The 15,798-nt window shown below is 33.4% G+C and overlaps 1 protein-coding gene across 1 annotated transcript; it reads right to left on the bottom strand.

Annotated features, from left to right (window-relative positions):
- Window positions 1–935: 935 nt before the first annotated feature.
- bmm (brummer) lies at window positions 936–15,034 on the bottom strand. Its single transcript, XM_065343809.1, has 12 exons — window positions 14,442–15,034; window positions 14,190–14,302; window positions 13,947–14,066; window positions 7,954–8,142; window positions 6,439–6,522; window positions 6,160–6,351; window positions 5,874–6,049; window positions 5,622–5,779; window positions 4,655–4,733; window positions 4,339–4,501; window positions 2,021–2,252; window positions 936–1,926 (listed from the first exon to the last, which is right to left on the bottom strand). Exons 1-12 carry the CDS (start codon window positions 14,608–14,610, stop codon window positions 1,748–1,750), a joined length of 1,854 nt encoding a protein of 617 aa, XP_065199881.1. The 5' UTR covers window positions 14,611–15,034; the 3' UTR covers window positions 936–1,747.
- Window positions 15,035–15,798: the final 764 nt, after the last annotated feature.

Here is a 15,798-nt window from a genome sequence, read left to right as displayed (position 1 = left end):
CTTGAGGGATTAGTTTTTTTTTGAAAATATGCTCGTAGAAAAGTTGAAGAACGATTAGAGGAAGCGAGTCTGTGTGCCGAAAAATTTCATGACAATTCGCCCAATTTCTATTTGTAAATTTCCTCCCTCTAATTAAGTTTATTGCAATACCTACAACTTACAAGTATTTCAAACTTACTATATGTTGGATTTAAAAAATTGGTTTAAAGCAGTAAGATTTGTCGTCCATCTACTTAATCTTGATCGTTTTGTCAAGCTTTCGAAAACTTGTTCCAGTGTCATGAAAATCGATCCAAATCCTGCAAATCAGCTCAAATATGGAAAATTTTTTAAACATGGCAAGAATAAGCCACAACTCGATCTTTAGCTGCCTAAATTGATTTCCACCACTACTGGGGAATTTTTAAAATCCTAGGAAATTGAAATTTGCATCGGAGGCTCTGGAATACTTGGCCAGAAACGGTCAAATTCGGTTCTAAAGTGTTAATATTACTTAGTTTCAAAATACCACCAATTACTTTGGATTACAAAAATTCACCGAATATCGAAGTTAATTTAGCGAGCTGAAATTTCGTTTTTATTTTAGGTTTCAGACCATGCTGTTTCCAGAAATCTCAACCCCATTCCAATCAGAGACAGACACCTCAAGAGGAACTCTCATTAGAAAATTTTTCATTTAAACTGACTGAAGGAGACTACAAACATTCGTGCCAAAATGAGTAGAAGAGGTGACAAAAACCAATTATGATGCAAGTTTAAGGTGCTGAATTTCATATTGATCAGTTTTCTTACAATTTTTTCCAAACTGAGAAATCCACAAATTTGCTGAAGGCTCCAGAACGCCTTAAAACCGTACTCAATTGATGGAGGAGGGGTTTAAATTTGGATCAATTACGATTTACAGTTGGTAAATACGTATGTATAAGAAAATAACATTTTTCAAAGGGAAAAAAAAACAATATAATTGAGAAAATAATTAACTTACAACAAAGCGTTGATGCCTGTAAATTAGCTTTTCAATTTCCAACTATTCAAAATAATAAAGATCCACCTTAAGCAAGAGATTCTTCAAGTATAATGAACACTTTGATAATATCAACGCTAATAAAATAAATAAAACATACATAACATTACAAAAATGAACAAAAAACATTCTAGAAGTTGAAAAAAATACAATAGGAACAAAAAAATGAAAAAAAAGAGTAGAAAAAATATTAGTTTAATAATATAAGAAGCAAGTAGATTATTAAGTATAATGATCTATCATAGCAATGAGGCTAGGTATTACATTTTTTCTTACACAAAAGTGTAAAAACAAGAACTTATCTATACCTACTCTACTTCGGCATGACATTTAAGACGATTCAGCTTAATTTTAATGATAGAAACCAAATAATAAAAGATAAAATAATAAAAATGAAACTAATCCGATACAGATGATCAACTCGAACTTGAATATTTCAGCACAGCAAGGGTATAGTAAGTAAACGTTCATCTAAAAGCTAATACTGAAATAGCCAAAAAAAAAAAAAAAAAAAACTCCCGGCAAAACTTTGATACCTATTCAACTGAGAAGAAAAAAGGAACAGAAATTGATAGGAATGAAGATAATTCCACAACCGAAAAAAAAATACAAAAATACAGCAACGAAGCGAGACTTTAAAAACAAAGAAAATCAGTACCAGTAAACCACTTCTTGTACATAAACTAAGTAGGTATCACTTTTAAAAAAAATTCTCCATTCCTTTCAAGTAACAATGATAACTGATTTCGAGGATTTCTTGACGAAACGATGTTCAGGTTCTGGAAGAGTATTTTGATTCTCTGTCTGGTCATTTTTTCTACTCCATTCACTTTCTGGGTCCGAAGAAACATTTATTTGCTCGTTTGAGTCGGTTTTACTGGAAACATTGTCTTCACAGTCATCTAAACGTGAGGAATTCAAAAAATTGAAATTAAAAAAATGATATTTTGACAAACTGCTTAAAAATTGTGAGTCAAGTGAGCAAAAATTAATCACCTTCGGTCGAATGAATAACGCTGGAAATATCACCGTTTTCCAGTTTCCAACCGTGCATGTATGTGTGAGTTAAGGTTGGTTGGGAATGACGGTGATGAGTTTGATGGTTATGGTGGTGATGATGATGATTATGCTGGTGATGATTTTCTCTAGGACCAGATTGCTCGGCGTCTGTAGTGTCACAACTTTCTCCAGCATCACGAGTCACATCGAAGAATTCCACTACGTTCATCTGAAAAAACAGCAACGATGATTTAAATATGTACATGTCATGCAGGGGATGAAGCAATCGTGCAGACAGTACAACTGGCACTCAATTGACCAAAAGAAGAGGTACATGAGCAAGTGAGGGAGGCACTGATCATCAGGCCATTTATATTTCTTTAGAATCGGCCAATTAGTGCTATTGAGTGCATTTCTGCCAACATATTTGAAGAAAAAAAAGACTACCTACTTTCAACCCACGCGCATCTAAAACCTTGACTTCGAGTCATCTCTATCGTGATGCTTTTTTATGTCACTTTCTAACCATATAAAAAGGGTATCTTGGGGAGAGAAGTAAGGAAGGTAGAGTCTCAATTCTTATTGATAGCCAAAAATAAAATACTCCATAATTTTAATTGTGATTCCAACTTCAAATGTGGAAAATGAAAACCAGATGTTTGATGACTCAATTGACCAGAAGAAGAGGTACATGAGCAAGTGAGGGAGGCACTGATCATCAGGCCATTTATATATTTCTTTAGAATCGGCCAATTAGTGCTATTGAGTGCATTTCTGCCAACATATTTGAAGAAAAAAAAGACTACCTACTTTCAACCCACGCGCATCTAAAACCTTGACTTCGAGTCATCTCTATTGTGATGCTTTTTTATGTCACTTTCTAACTGTATAAAAAGGGTATCTTGGGGAGAGAAGTAAGGAAGGTAGAGTCTCAATTCTTATTGATAGCCAAAAATAAAATACTCCATAATTTTATTTGTGATTCCAATTTCAAATGTGGAAAACGAAAACCACATGTTTGATGATTAAACATTTTATTAGGTAGGTAATGAGTACCTAGAGGAACTTTTTGAACTTACCTACCCTCTTCGATTTGAACAAAATAAACTTATATATGTAAATGTGTTCTAAAACCCATCTAATTTTTGGAATTTTGGCGAATTTCTGAATTTTTTAAAAATTCAAGAACACTGTTTTTAGAACGATTTCAAACTTTTTCATGAAATATACATTCTTTTGAGAAACGTGAACCATCAATGTGAATAATTCCATCAATTCAATTCCTACATTTCAACAGTGAGCGTTTTGGACAATTCTGAAGTCTGTAAAGAATTTTTCAATTTCCTCCTGAAGTTCCAAATCGGTTTGGAAGGGCCAAAAATGAACTTCAATACCTATAACTTGACATTTTCTACTCAGTTGACCGCTTTAAAAAGGAGTTTCGGTACCTAGATACCTATAATTTTGGTCGGTGTTTGTTGAGCATTCTGTTGACTGTTTTTGTTGGATATTTTCTTTGAAAATGTGATTGTTTCACTTTTTTAGAACTTGTTGTTTGGTCAAAAATTCATTTTTGAACTCACATGCTCCTGAAAATTTCTCAATAGTCAGCTAAAACGGTCAACAGGGTGACCAATAATTACAAACTAAAGTTATAGATGTTGTAGTTCATTTTTGGCATTATTCAGAACGATTTTAAATTTTGGAAGAACATTCAAAAATCACTGGAGGCTTCGGAATTGCTCAAAACCATCAAATTGTTGATATGTAGGAATGGAAATAATTCATTTTGCTGAAAAAATTTATATTTCATAAAAAAGTTGAAAAATTGCTTTTTAGCAAGTTTTTTTGGATTTTCTAAATTTTCAAAAATTCACCAAAAATCCGAAAATGAATTTTCAGATTGGAAATTTTGGTTATGGGGGTTTTTGAGACATTCTTCTTCAGTTTAGCTTGGTTTCTTTTAAACCGAAGAGCGAATTCAGAAGGTTCCAGGTACCTATTAAATGATCGAGGCATTCTCCTACACCTTTGAGACAATTCTTTTAGTCATTTCCAGTAAAATAACCTTGAAATAGAGTGGGTAGATGAATGAGTAAATTTATATCATTTCAAGTGTAATTTCAGTGCTAATTAAATGACAGCTCGAAACTGCCAATTTTGTACTGCCATTTACCTATTATGTGACAAGTTTGTGACACAGAACTATGTAATGCCTATGCCAATTCAGTGCCAAACACTTGTCAATACTGTGCCATTGTTAGACAACACGTCGGGAACACGCAAAATCAAAATAAAACGCAGATTCAACTCACCTTATCACTGTCATCCATGTAATAAAACGCCATTAGCGATTCGTGGTGATCAATAGTCTCGATTAAATTATCATAAGCGTCGTCATGCACCGTCGTCATTTCAGTGGGATTTATTACAAAAGATTCTTCATTCTTAGCTGCGTCACTTTCCATCGTGTTGATTCTGTATGGTAATAAAGAAAAACACCAATATTAGAAATGAAAAAAAGAAAAACAATCGCATCGACGACGCAATTTATCTACTTGGTTATTTCAGGGTTGCTAAATCTACTTAGGTTGCAAGAGAAAATTCAACACAAGATTAACAATTACTTACACAATATCAGAATCGAAATCGAGTTGAATCACTTCCTTCCGGCCTGTTATCTCATCGGGTGGACTAGCATTTCGTTTTTCTAAAAACAAAAGATGGTCGATTATCATCCGAGAAATAAAATCTGGATTGAACCGATACATTCGGTTGCGATTGATGAAATAAAGCTAATATTGACTTTTAGATAGGTAGGTATAAATAAACCATAATCATTATGGCGAGAGAGGTTTGACAGTAAAATAAAGGAAAAAAGATAAAAGGCGCGAATAGCTTTTGAATTTAACGATAAAAGTTAGAATTTTTTCGATAAACAATTCGACAATTAGGTACGCTGATAAGTTATACATTTTCATCGAGCAAAAATGATAATATTTTTCAATTGGAGAAATTATTTTCTTCAACCTTGTTCTACCTAATAATCGTCAGTAAAATTAATTCAAGTAACAGCGGGGAAGTGTTTGGAACTCAGACTTGTCATAAGATCGCATCGAAAGAGAGAAAAAGTGAGCGGAAAAAAGAGCGAGAATATAAAAAAAAGTGATACGACAGTATCATCGGCAATGTGAAGGTTAAAGACGAATGTAATTATATGAATTTCCTTCAATGTAAACGCGAATATTCGATTTCACATATATGCATACCAGCCAGTACCGCCGTTCACCTCATTATAATATCAACCACAACCTATATGAGAAATTTTTGTAATTAATGCCGAAAACATGAAAACGAAATGAAAATACATTGATTCGCGAGACATACGATTATAAAATGTCTAAGAACGAGTACAAAGTTTCCAACACACATTAATTCTCACGTTTTTCGTTCAAACAACTCAAGTACCTAGGTAGTAGGTACCATCCACACGATAAAGAGTCCGACCCCCGAACTTATATAAATTTGAAATTAAAAGTGTAAAATTACTAATGAAGAATTTACACGTTTTGAAATGAACAGTTTTTCAACAACTTACCATCTGCGGAAGTGGAAATCGCTAAAGGACCATAAACTTTGGATACCAAAAACAAGTCAGTTTTGTTGAGTTTGTGCAGAATGTTGAGGAGTACATCAACCAAGTGTTTACGTATTGTGGCCCACTTATCCTGCAAGTCTGGAGTAATTTCGCGCAATCTGAGAAATAATGAATTATCAGAGTTAATGATACAGAGCAAAGAGTCATTATTTGTTATTAATATGCAATATGTAGGTAATGTAGTGTACAAACTTTTTCAAAATAGCCAGTATCAAATCCACTGTGAAGAAATATGGTAAACTAACGATCGATACGATTTTCAAGCTGCGATGCCTGTATAACCAATTGGCAAGCTCTTTATTGGCCATTTCGATCGAACTTTCGAAATTCTGCAGCACTGATTCGGGTAACTTTGAACTCGTAGCTTCCTAGATAAACATCATAACAAAAATCACAAATGAATAAATTACGAATCCTACATTATAGAAAAGTCGCGAACTCGCAGTTTGAGGTTTTCTTAGAAATTAAGCCTACTTACTTTTATATGGTAGACACATTCTTCGCATTGAGGATCGTACGATTCGTTTTGTTCGTGTTTTTGTTTATGTATATTGTGAGTTAACGATATTGTCCTTTGAACGCTCAAACATTTGGTACAACTAATCATATTGTTGCGTTGTAAGAATTTCAAAGCGTCGTCGAATCCTTGCTTACACATTTCGGACAGAACCTAAATTACATGGCAAGGCTATAACGTTAGGTATCGAAAACTTGAGGAAATAAGTAGGTATATTGTATTGAAGATCTAAGTACATACTTCTGGACCTGGTGGGAATAAAATTCTTGCAAATCTGTAAATATTTGGCTTCGATACTTCGACGCTGGTATTGCATAAATTTACCTGCAATTAATAATAGACTAACGATCATTTTTTAGACAATTACATTGTAGCTGGTACAACACAGAGTGACAAATCCAGATGTTTTTTTTTTCAAAATTGCCAAATGCCTAGTCCTGTTTTTTTTTTGTAGAAATTGCATTTAAAATCATGGTTTCTTTTTTGTTTTTCAGAATACCCGAGAAAAAACTCCATTTTTAGACACAAAATGCTAAAAAATCTCATATTTTATTAAAATTCCATGTTTAGCCAAAATTTTAAAGTAATATCTACTTTTTCCAGAATTGCCTAGAAGGCCCTGTTTTTTGACATCATAATAAAAAAGTCCCGTTTTTGTAAAAATTGCCAAAAAAAAGTATTACTTTTTGACAAGAATTTTAAAAGTCTTTGTTTTTTTTGCGCAGATTGCTAAAATATCCCTTGTTATTTGGCCAAGCTTTGCCAGAAAAAGGAGTTGCTTATTGTAAAAGTTGTCAGAAGAGGGTACCCACTGCGTTTTTGTCAAACTAGTCAAAGAGAATCATCTTTGTCAAAAGTCACATTTCCTTGCCAAAGATCTTATTTTCGGCTCAAGTTGTCAAGAAGCTCCAATTTTAATCAAAATTGCTAAAAAAAAATCCATTTTTTTTTGACAAAAAATCCGAAAAGTATTGATTTTTTATCGTGAACTCTTGTTTTTCCCCTCAAAAGTTTCCGAATAAAAGCCTGTTGTTTTGCGAAAATTGTCAATGGAGATCAGTTCAATTTTGCTGAATCGCCAAAAGATTATATTTTCTGAAAAAAATCCCTTAAAAGTCCTTTCTATCGCCTAAATTTTTAGAAAGAGTCCGATGTGTTTTCAAAATCGTCAAAAACGTCCTGTTTTTTATCAAAATTGTCATCGAGTCGAAATTATTCCAAAATTGTTCAGAAAAACAAGTTTTTAAAAAAATAAAATTGTGTTTGGGTAACATTTTTTGAAATTAAAATGATCAAAAAGTTTTAAAAAGTCTTGTTTTTATGTCTAAATTGTTAGAAATTCTGCCAAAAATTGTCAAAAAGTCTTTATCAGAACGTTCCATTTTTTTTGCTCAAATTTGCAATAAAATGCTTAGTTTTTTCTTATTGTCAAAAAGCCTTAATTTTTTCTATTCGAAAAAAAAGTCCAATGCATTGCAAAAAATAGGTACCAAAAACTTTTTTTTTTTTTTTTAAATCGAAGTTTCCGAAAAAATTTTTTTTGGCCCAGATTGCCTAAAAAAATCCAATGTTTCGCCAATATTATCAAAACAAAAAGTTTATGTTTTTCACTCAAATTTCTGAAACAGGCACAGTTTTTGCCAAATCTGCCAGTATAATTGTGGATATAACTCTGTGTGTCGAGTAGAGTTATCCACAGCGTTGCATCGCTGTCTCTAAATAGGTACCTATAGGTAAGTAGATTGAAAAACATACGTGAAACAATTGCACTGAAGCATCTCTCGGACAAATATCAGACTCGCCGCAAAAAGGAGATACAGTGATAGTGTTTTCGTCCAAAATAGGTAAATTGTTGCTGAATCCGCCGTCGATATAACGATATTCTCCCAGTTTAGGTGGAATGAAGCCAGAAAATCCAGGTACAAAAGCGCTGGCCAATAACACCTAAAATATCATAAAAATAAAGATGTTTCAGATTAGGTACGTAATATTACTTATGTTCTTTCGTGCGTAGACCGAGCTGAACAAAGCAAACAACAAAATAATAAAACGTAGAAAACAATAAAAATTTGACGTACGATCAAAGACGATTGCATGGGGATAACACAATGCCATAAATACATAATATTTAATATGTACTAAGCGGACATGGATTTGATATTCATTTTTCAGGGAATCATCATTACATTGATGATAAAGCATTCCACGAGGTATTACACATTTTACATGGCTATTATATAGCTACATAGGATAGGTATTGTAATTTTTCGCATCGAGCTTGTCTTGTAGTATTGATTACGCTTCGACCTACCCTGTCTGATTTCTCAGTACATCATGATATTTTAATTATAAATACGGAAAAGTTTAAAATCGTTACGTCGTACAATCTACGTGTTTTATCGACGATTTATTGAAAAATATTTTTTATCTACCTGGCCATTATTATAATGTTTACTCACATTTACCTTTCAATTGTCTTTACACGCGTACGATTATCGTCTGCAATAAGAGTAGACTACCTACCTACGACATAGTAAAATTCCATTCTACACACGGTCATTTCTTCCATTTTAGATAAGTATATATATGTACGTCTAGTCGTCTACCACTCAAGTTCTCAAAATTGACGAACGCAGTCTATTTATGACTGACCTTAGGACCTTACAGACTTGAATTGATACGATCGAAATAACTTGACAGAATTTTATAGAATAGCTAGATCGCGTAAAAAGTGCCCAGACACAGTACGTCAGTGAGCCATTGAAATGATTTGATGATACAATAAAAATTGAAACAACTTCTCGACTGAACAATTCATATCTCTTAAAAGAACTTGACAAAAAATAACCACATTTCAGAAATTGATTTTTTCATGCAATAGGTAAGCAGACTTAAAGCCAAAAGGTAAATGAACTGCATATCCCACCTCTTTGAAAAAAAATCCACGATTCGTTGATTATTTTTTTGGTGATTAAAATCAATTTATGCAAAAAATGCGTTTACTTCATAATTAAAAATATATGAAAATTGGTCCTGAATCTAATATCAACTTCCCTGGACGAATTTCATTATTAATAAGGCCATTCTGCAACCTCCAGCGTGATTTCTGATTTCTTCAGAAATTTCAAAATTTATCTAAAATGCGTCGGAATTAATTTGGGGAGCTTAAAATCGATTTGTGGCTTAAGTATATTCTCATATTCTCGATCTGTTTCACGAGTTTATTTATATTTGAGCCGATTCCTGGAGGGCAACTTCAGTGAGCTAATGGGCCAAAATAAAATTAACAAATCAAAAATGTTATGTGTGAAACTTGCAGGCAAATGGAAACCACTGGAGTACAAATTCCAAATACACAATCAACGAATCAGAAGTCATGGAACCACCGAACCAGTTCCAAGAATTAACAAACAAAGGCAGCTTACCATCGAATATGGCACGTTTCAAAAACAACTGTTCAATTGGCGCATCTTCAGTATCACGTTTCAATAAAAGCATTTGAATGGATCGTGAAACAAAAGAATCATCGAGAGTTTTGACTAAATTCAGTGAAAACCTTCATCATGAGTTGAAAGTTACTCTAGAAAAAATTTCAGCTCTGAAGGTATCCCTGGAGGGGAGATGTGGATCTTCAAAGAAGGAGAAATTTAAAAAAAAATTGTGAGTTTTATGCTCTTACTACCTAACCATCTTGTTTCAGGAAAAATAGCCCAATTACAAAAGATAGTTTTCTGAGATTTTTAGTCCACTTGCGGGCTACTCTCGTCAAAATCCAAGACCATCTTCATAGGATTCTACTGAGAAGATGAAAATATATCTATATTTTGATTGCCCCCCCGCCCCCCTCAGATAAGTATTTCGCATTAATTATGCCAAAACTTCAAACGGTGTAATTTCTGAAGCTGGGGAAATATTTTAAAACGCGTCAATTTTTAGACCATTGTCCTTGTCCCCAATTTTTAAAAAAATATGAAAATTGACAAGTTTTTAGCTATTTTTCTCGATTTTCTGAAATTAGCAATAATGACTAAAAAATTGGCACCATTGCATAACAAAATACTCCCCCAGTTTCAGAAATGATATCTATCCATGTTTTGGTATATACTTAACTACATAATTAATGTGAAATATTTGAGAACAAAAAAATTTTCAAAGTACGAATTCACTCAAAAATACCATGTGATTTGCAAATTTTCAACCGCTTAGTATAGAAACCTAAAAATAGTCTTGGATTTTGATGTCATAATCGTCCTAAATCGGCGCAGAATGCAGAATCTCAAATACCTACAAAGAGTTGGTATCATTTGAAACGGGTCATTTTTCCGAAAATAGGGTGGGTATGGGCTAGATTGAGCGAAAAAAACCACGATTATTTTGAAAATTCCCTTTCTTTCAGCACCCCTATAGCTCTTCTTTAGAAGTGCCCCCGGAGCTCAAATTTTTTTACGTGACTCTCAACTCAATAAGAAGGTCTTTACTGAATTTTGTCAATATCTTTCGACATTTTTATTTTACTCGATCAACCTGGTTTCAAAGATTACTTACCTATATTAGAATACTGATGCATCATTTTTGTTGCTATGAAAAGCAGCTAGACAACCTCATTTTTACAGAAAAACTAAACAATCGGTTAAAACATTTTCAGTCTTTGAGATTAGTTTTCGATATAATAACCGATCTATATTCAAAAGGCCCGTAGCGTGCGCTAGGGCAATCAGGAAAAAACCTTGACTGCCGGAAATTTTACCCCCACTGACAAAATTCGTGCTACTGTCCCCCTTCCCCCACTCCTTAAAAAATGACAAAATCAAGTTTTTTTCCCCAATGGATGATGAAATATACGAGTACCTATAAGACTTGAAACTTACCATATTTTATCCCATCCTACTCCGAGTGAGTAACATTAGGTAGGTAGGTAGGTACCCAACCAAAGCAAAAAACTGAAAAATCAGTGGCTTAGTCATGAGAGAAATGTATAAAAATTCATCACAAAACAAGAAAAATAGTCACCTTTTGTTTTAAGAATCGATTTATGAAAATTTTTAGCTGCTGCTTGGCTCAAGCAATAATTTATCTGATAATATTTTAAAAAAATGAATATATAGGTAAGTAACGTAGGTATTTAAATACTAGGGGGGCTACGGCTACCTGGCCGCTGCGCCCCCAAACCCCCTTTATTGTACACTTCCTCATTCAAAGAGTATGAAACACATGAAAATTTGCCTTGCTTACATTACCCATTTAGCAGTGTTAGTTTTTGAGATTAATTTAATTCAAAATTGTGTAACCGAAATTCAAAATTTGGATTCAAAATAGCTCAAGGACTAAGAACCCTAGAGTGTAACTTAATGTAAGTGAAAGAAATGTTCGAAAATTTAATACTCTCTAAAAAGAGACATTTACCACCTTTATTGCTTTGTTGGATTTTGATAGGTCTATATCTACATTGGAGCATGATCAAAAAAATGGCAAGAACAGCTCATTTTTGAACTCAAGATTTGGACCGGTCCTACAATTTCAAAAATTGTTGAGCTGTATATTTTTTCTATATTCCAAGATATGTCAACGTGTCGAATAAAAAAAATTAGCTCTCTAGGTTCCATTTTTTCGGGTATTTTTCCATGTATTTTTCGAGTATTTTTTGGGAGAGGCACTGTATTTAATAGAGATAGATATGTACAATTGTATGTACATAGATGAGGTTATTCATAGATTTTTTTAATGAAAAAGAAAAAATACTTTAAACACTGTAGGTATTTACATGACATGTACTTGTTTAATAGGTGAAATGGTTTTCATTTAAAATGGCTAATTCCTTGAAGTCTTTAGGATGTTGATTGTTGTGTAAAACCTATGAACTCTCAACAAAAGACGTTTTTTCTGTGTTTGGTGATACCTGAGTTATGGAATGAATAGGAAGAACTTGGTTCAAGGGTGAGTTCGTGCGGGGTAACGTTGACAAAACAATGGCTCGATGTCGCCTCTACATATGTTAGCTACCTCCTCTCACCGCACGTGGTTATCACCATCAAACAACCCATGCATCTAATTCAAGCGCTGAATAGACCCATTTCAACTCTAAATTTTAGCCCTTCAACTTCAAAATTTGTTGGTCTGATAATTTTTTTCATATTGTTGTAGAGACGTTAAGGTTTCGATTTAAAAAAATTAGCTTTCTAGGTGCCATAGGATGGGCTAAACAATTTTTTTCATTTTTCACGTATTTTTTCGTCTATTTTTCAGGTATTTTTGAACTAAACAGTAAATTTGACGCAGATGATTAATTTTGATCTGATAACAGGTTACACCATTTCAAAGAGCATAAAATTTTGAACATTTCTCTCGTTTACATTACCCATCTAGCGTTTTTAGTTTTCGAGATAATTTAATTCAAAATTGTGTAAGTAACTGAAATTCGAAATTTGAATTCAAAATAGCTCAAAAACTAAGCACCCTAGAGGGGTAATGTCAGTGAGGGAAATGTTCAACATTTAATGCTCTTTAAAATGAGACATTAAACCACCTTCATCGTTTTTTTTCCTTTTCGATATATTGGAGAATAATCAAAAAAACGACAAAAACAGCCCATTTCAACTTGAAATTTGGGCCCTTCAACTTCAAAATTTGTTGGTCTGATAATTTTTTTCATATTGTAGATATGTTAAGGTTTCGATTTAAAAAAAAAATAGCTTTCTAGGTGCCATAGAACGGGCTAAATAATTTTTTTTGATTTTTCACGTATTTTTCGGAGACTTTTTGGGAAGGCGCTTTATAATACAGATGTAGATAGACTACACGAAAAAAAAAAATAATAAAAATTACTATTTTAGTATAGTAACCGGATCCCATTCAAAAATAATAGTGATTTTTACTCAGCCAAAAAATACATTTTACCTATAGAATTAGGTAAAATTTATTACTCTCATAGTAAAATTTACTAATCTCATAGTAAAATTTACTAATATCATAGTAAAAATCACAATATTTTTGAATGGGATCCGGTTACTGTTTGAAATAGTAAAAATTATCCATACTTTTTTTTCAGTGTATGAAGAATTTTCAAAAAATCACCTCCAATTCTGTTTTTTTTTTAATACCCACTTACCTGATTATTTTATTCTGTCCCCTGCTTGGAAAAATGTTGGCTCCACACAGCACTACCAAAAATTACCCCAACTTTGAGGACCCCTGTTGAGTAGTCTTCCACTCAGAATAGACTTCCCAACCTATTTTTGTTGAAAACCTAGAATAATGGCTTTTCATTTACGCGGCTCATTTTGATTACTCAAGTGAACCGAAATCCCCCTCCTTCCCACCTGATACTTCCTCCGAGTTATTATAGAATTTAAGAACAAAATCAATCGTGATTCACAACACAAAAAAACGTCAACAATCACTCAAGTCACCATTCGATCGATTTTGAAATGAGGACAAAATTCAAAAATTTTGAAGTAAACAGAAATTGCAATCGAGGTTTTAGAATGACAGAAAATGGGTCCCACTTCTCGGGAGGTTCTCTTGTTGAGTTTTCTTTGGGCCTTCGAAGTAACTTATTCCCTCTAAGACTCAAAACAAACTTCAAGACCCTGTTACTCGTGTGAGATTTAATTGTTAAATGACTTAAATGCTTTAGAAGTTGGAAATATTTTGGCGAATAAACCGTTGGAACTTAAAATTGTTAATATCATGAAAATGACTTAAGTAGGTATAATAATAATAAATCGATATAGGTATGCGTGTGTATTTACCTCGATTAGGTGCTCATTCGACTTGAACTCCGACACTATGTAATTACTGCCATCGTAGATTCGCGTCATCGATATGAACAATCGTCCACTGAGAGTTTCGTATGCGTTTTTAGGCATTTGCTAAACATCGTGCAATAAAATATTTTCATTAATTCACAAATGATCATCTTGAAAAATATCTAATAGGTACCTATAAGGTGACTAATGGTACTGACTAATCTACAGATTTTCGATTAAACTTACATTGATTAATATGTTGCGCAACATGGTTTGCACATTGACTAAAGGATTAAATGGTCCCAGGGGTCTGCGACGAATTTCGTAAATAATGTGCAACATTTCACTGGTGAAAACACCTGCAACATAGAAAAATAGGTACAAAAATATTAACGAAGTTCATTGCAAAACCCAATTTCAATAAACCAACCAGCGACCAGAAAACTGCTGACTTGCAGTTCTAGCGCTTAAATAGGTACTAGAAAAAGAAACGCTTACCCAGCGAAACATCGGTCAGCAAACAAGCTCCAGCCAACGCACCGATCGAAGCACCGGATATTTTATTCATGAATAGATGAGGAGCATATTTTTTAATGCAAGAAGCCACTCCGACATGATATATACCCAGGAATCCGCAACCAGCCAATGAAATATTCACCGATTCCATTCTTCGAGTATTTTTATATCACACACGATCACTACGCGAACGTTCAAATTGGTACGATTTTCACGAGAGAACTGACGAATGTACGTAGAAACTCGAATCAAGATTCACGAAGACTGAAAGTGATTACTCGATTGAATTTCTCGATAAATTTATATTAAGTATACTTTCGCGTATATTCGCAATCACAATTCACAACGAAAACGTCAAGACTGTCAACCGAAGCGAAATAATGACCGAGCATACACGTCTGCTGCACTTTTATAACTGAATTAGGTACTGACTAAATACTGAACAATAAAATGATAAAAGAATACATACTCGCGGGTGATAAGCGATCGTATATGCTCGTGGCCTGGCAGCGAGACGGCCGAAACTTTGAAGGCGATAAGATGTTAAGCAAACTGACCCACGACTTTGCCTTCTACATCCACTGAGAATTGAGAGTTGAAGAGATAAAGCTTATCAGACTACACTACATACAAAACAAACCATCCAATCAACGAACGTTAAAAATTCTAATACAGTAGGAATATCTCTGCAACTACCTATTACTTACCATGTTTGGCTTTTATTCTATCAAAAAGTAAATAGAAAATTATTCTTTCTTTGTGTGAAGAGAAAAGAATGCTTTATTTAACCATCGTCGAATAAAATGCGTATTGAAATTGTTTTTCATGGAATCGATAAACAAATTAAACAATTTTAAATTTAAGATGTTCGTTTTCATCATTCTTACGCAATAGTTGCTTACATTGACAAATATAGGTAGGTACAATAATAGGTGTACCTTTCTAGATGTCAATTGCTCTAGTATGAGTCTAGAAAATAAAAATTCATCTTCCCAAGTGACTAATGTTGTGATTTTACAAGTTTCTGGATCTCTAACGTCCTTTCTTTTGAAAAATTTCACAATTTCACTCAAGAAATGAACACCTACAACAACATTTTACCATATCGTAGGGTATCAAACAAAATGAAAAAAATTGCGAATTTCCCCATGAATAAAATTTTACCAAGAAATTCGCATCACCTACGTAAATCGAAGCCATACCTTCTACGTAAACATTGTGCAGAAGTGTAGGTCACTCGATGTCGGTGAATCTCTGACGTTACAAACTGATTCGAATGCTCAATTTCCCTTATCTCTTTACGTAAGTTATGTAGTAGATATATGGGCGCAAATTAACT

The sequence above is a fragment of the Planococcus citri genome, chromosome 1, assembly GCF_950023065.1.
Source record: "Planococcus citri chromosome 1, ihPlaCitr1.1, whole genome shotgun sequence".
Lineage (NCBI taxonomy): Eukaryota > Metazoa > Arthropoda > Insecta > Hemiptera > Pseudococcidae > Planococcus > Planococcus citri.
The sequence above is the reverse complement of the archived record's forward strand: the minus strand, read 5'-3'. Positions and strand labels throughout refer to the sequence as shown.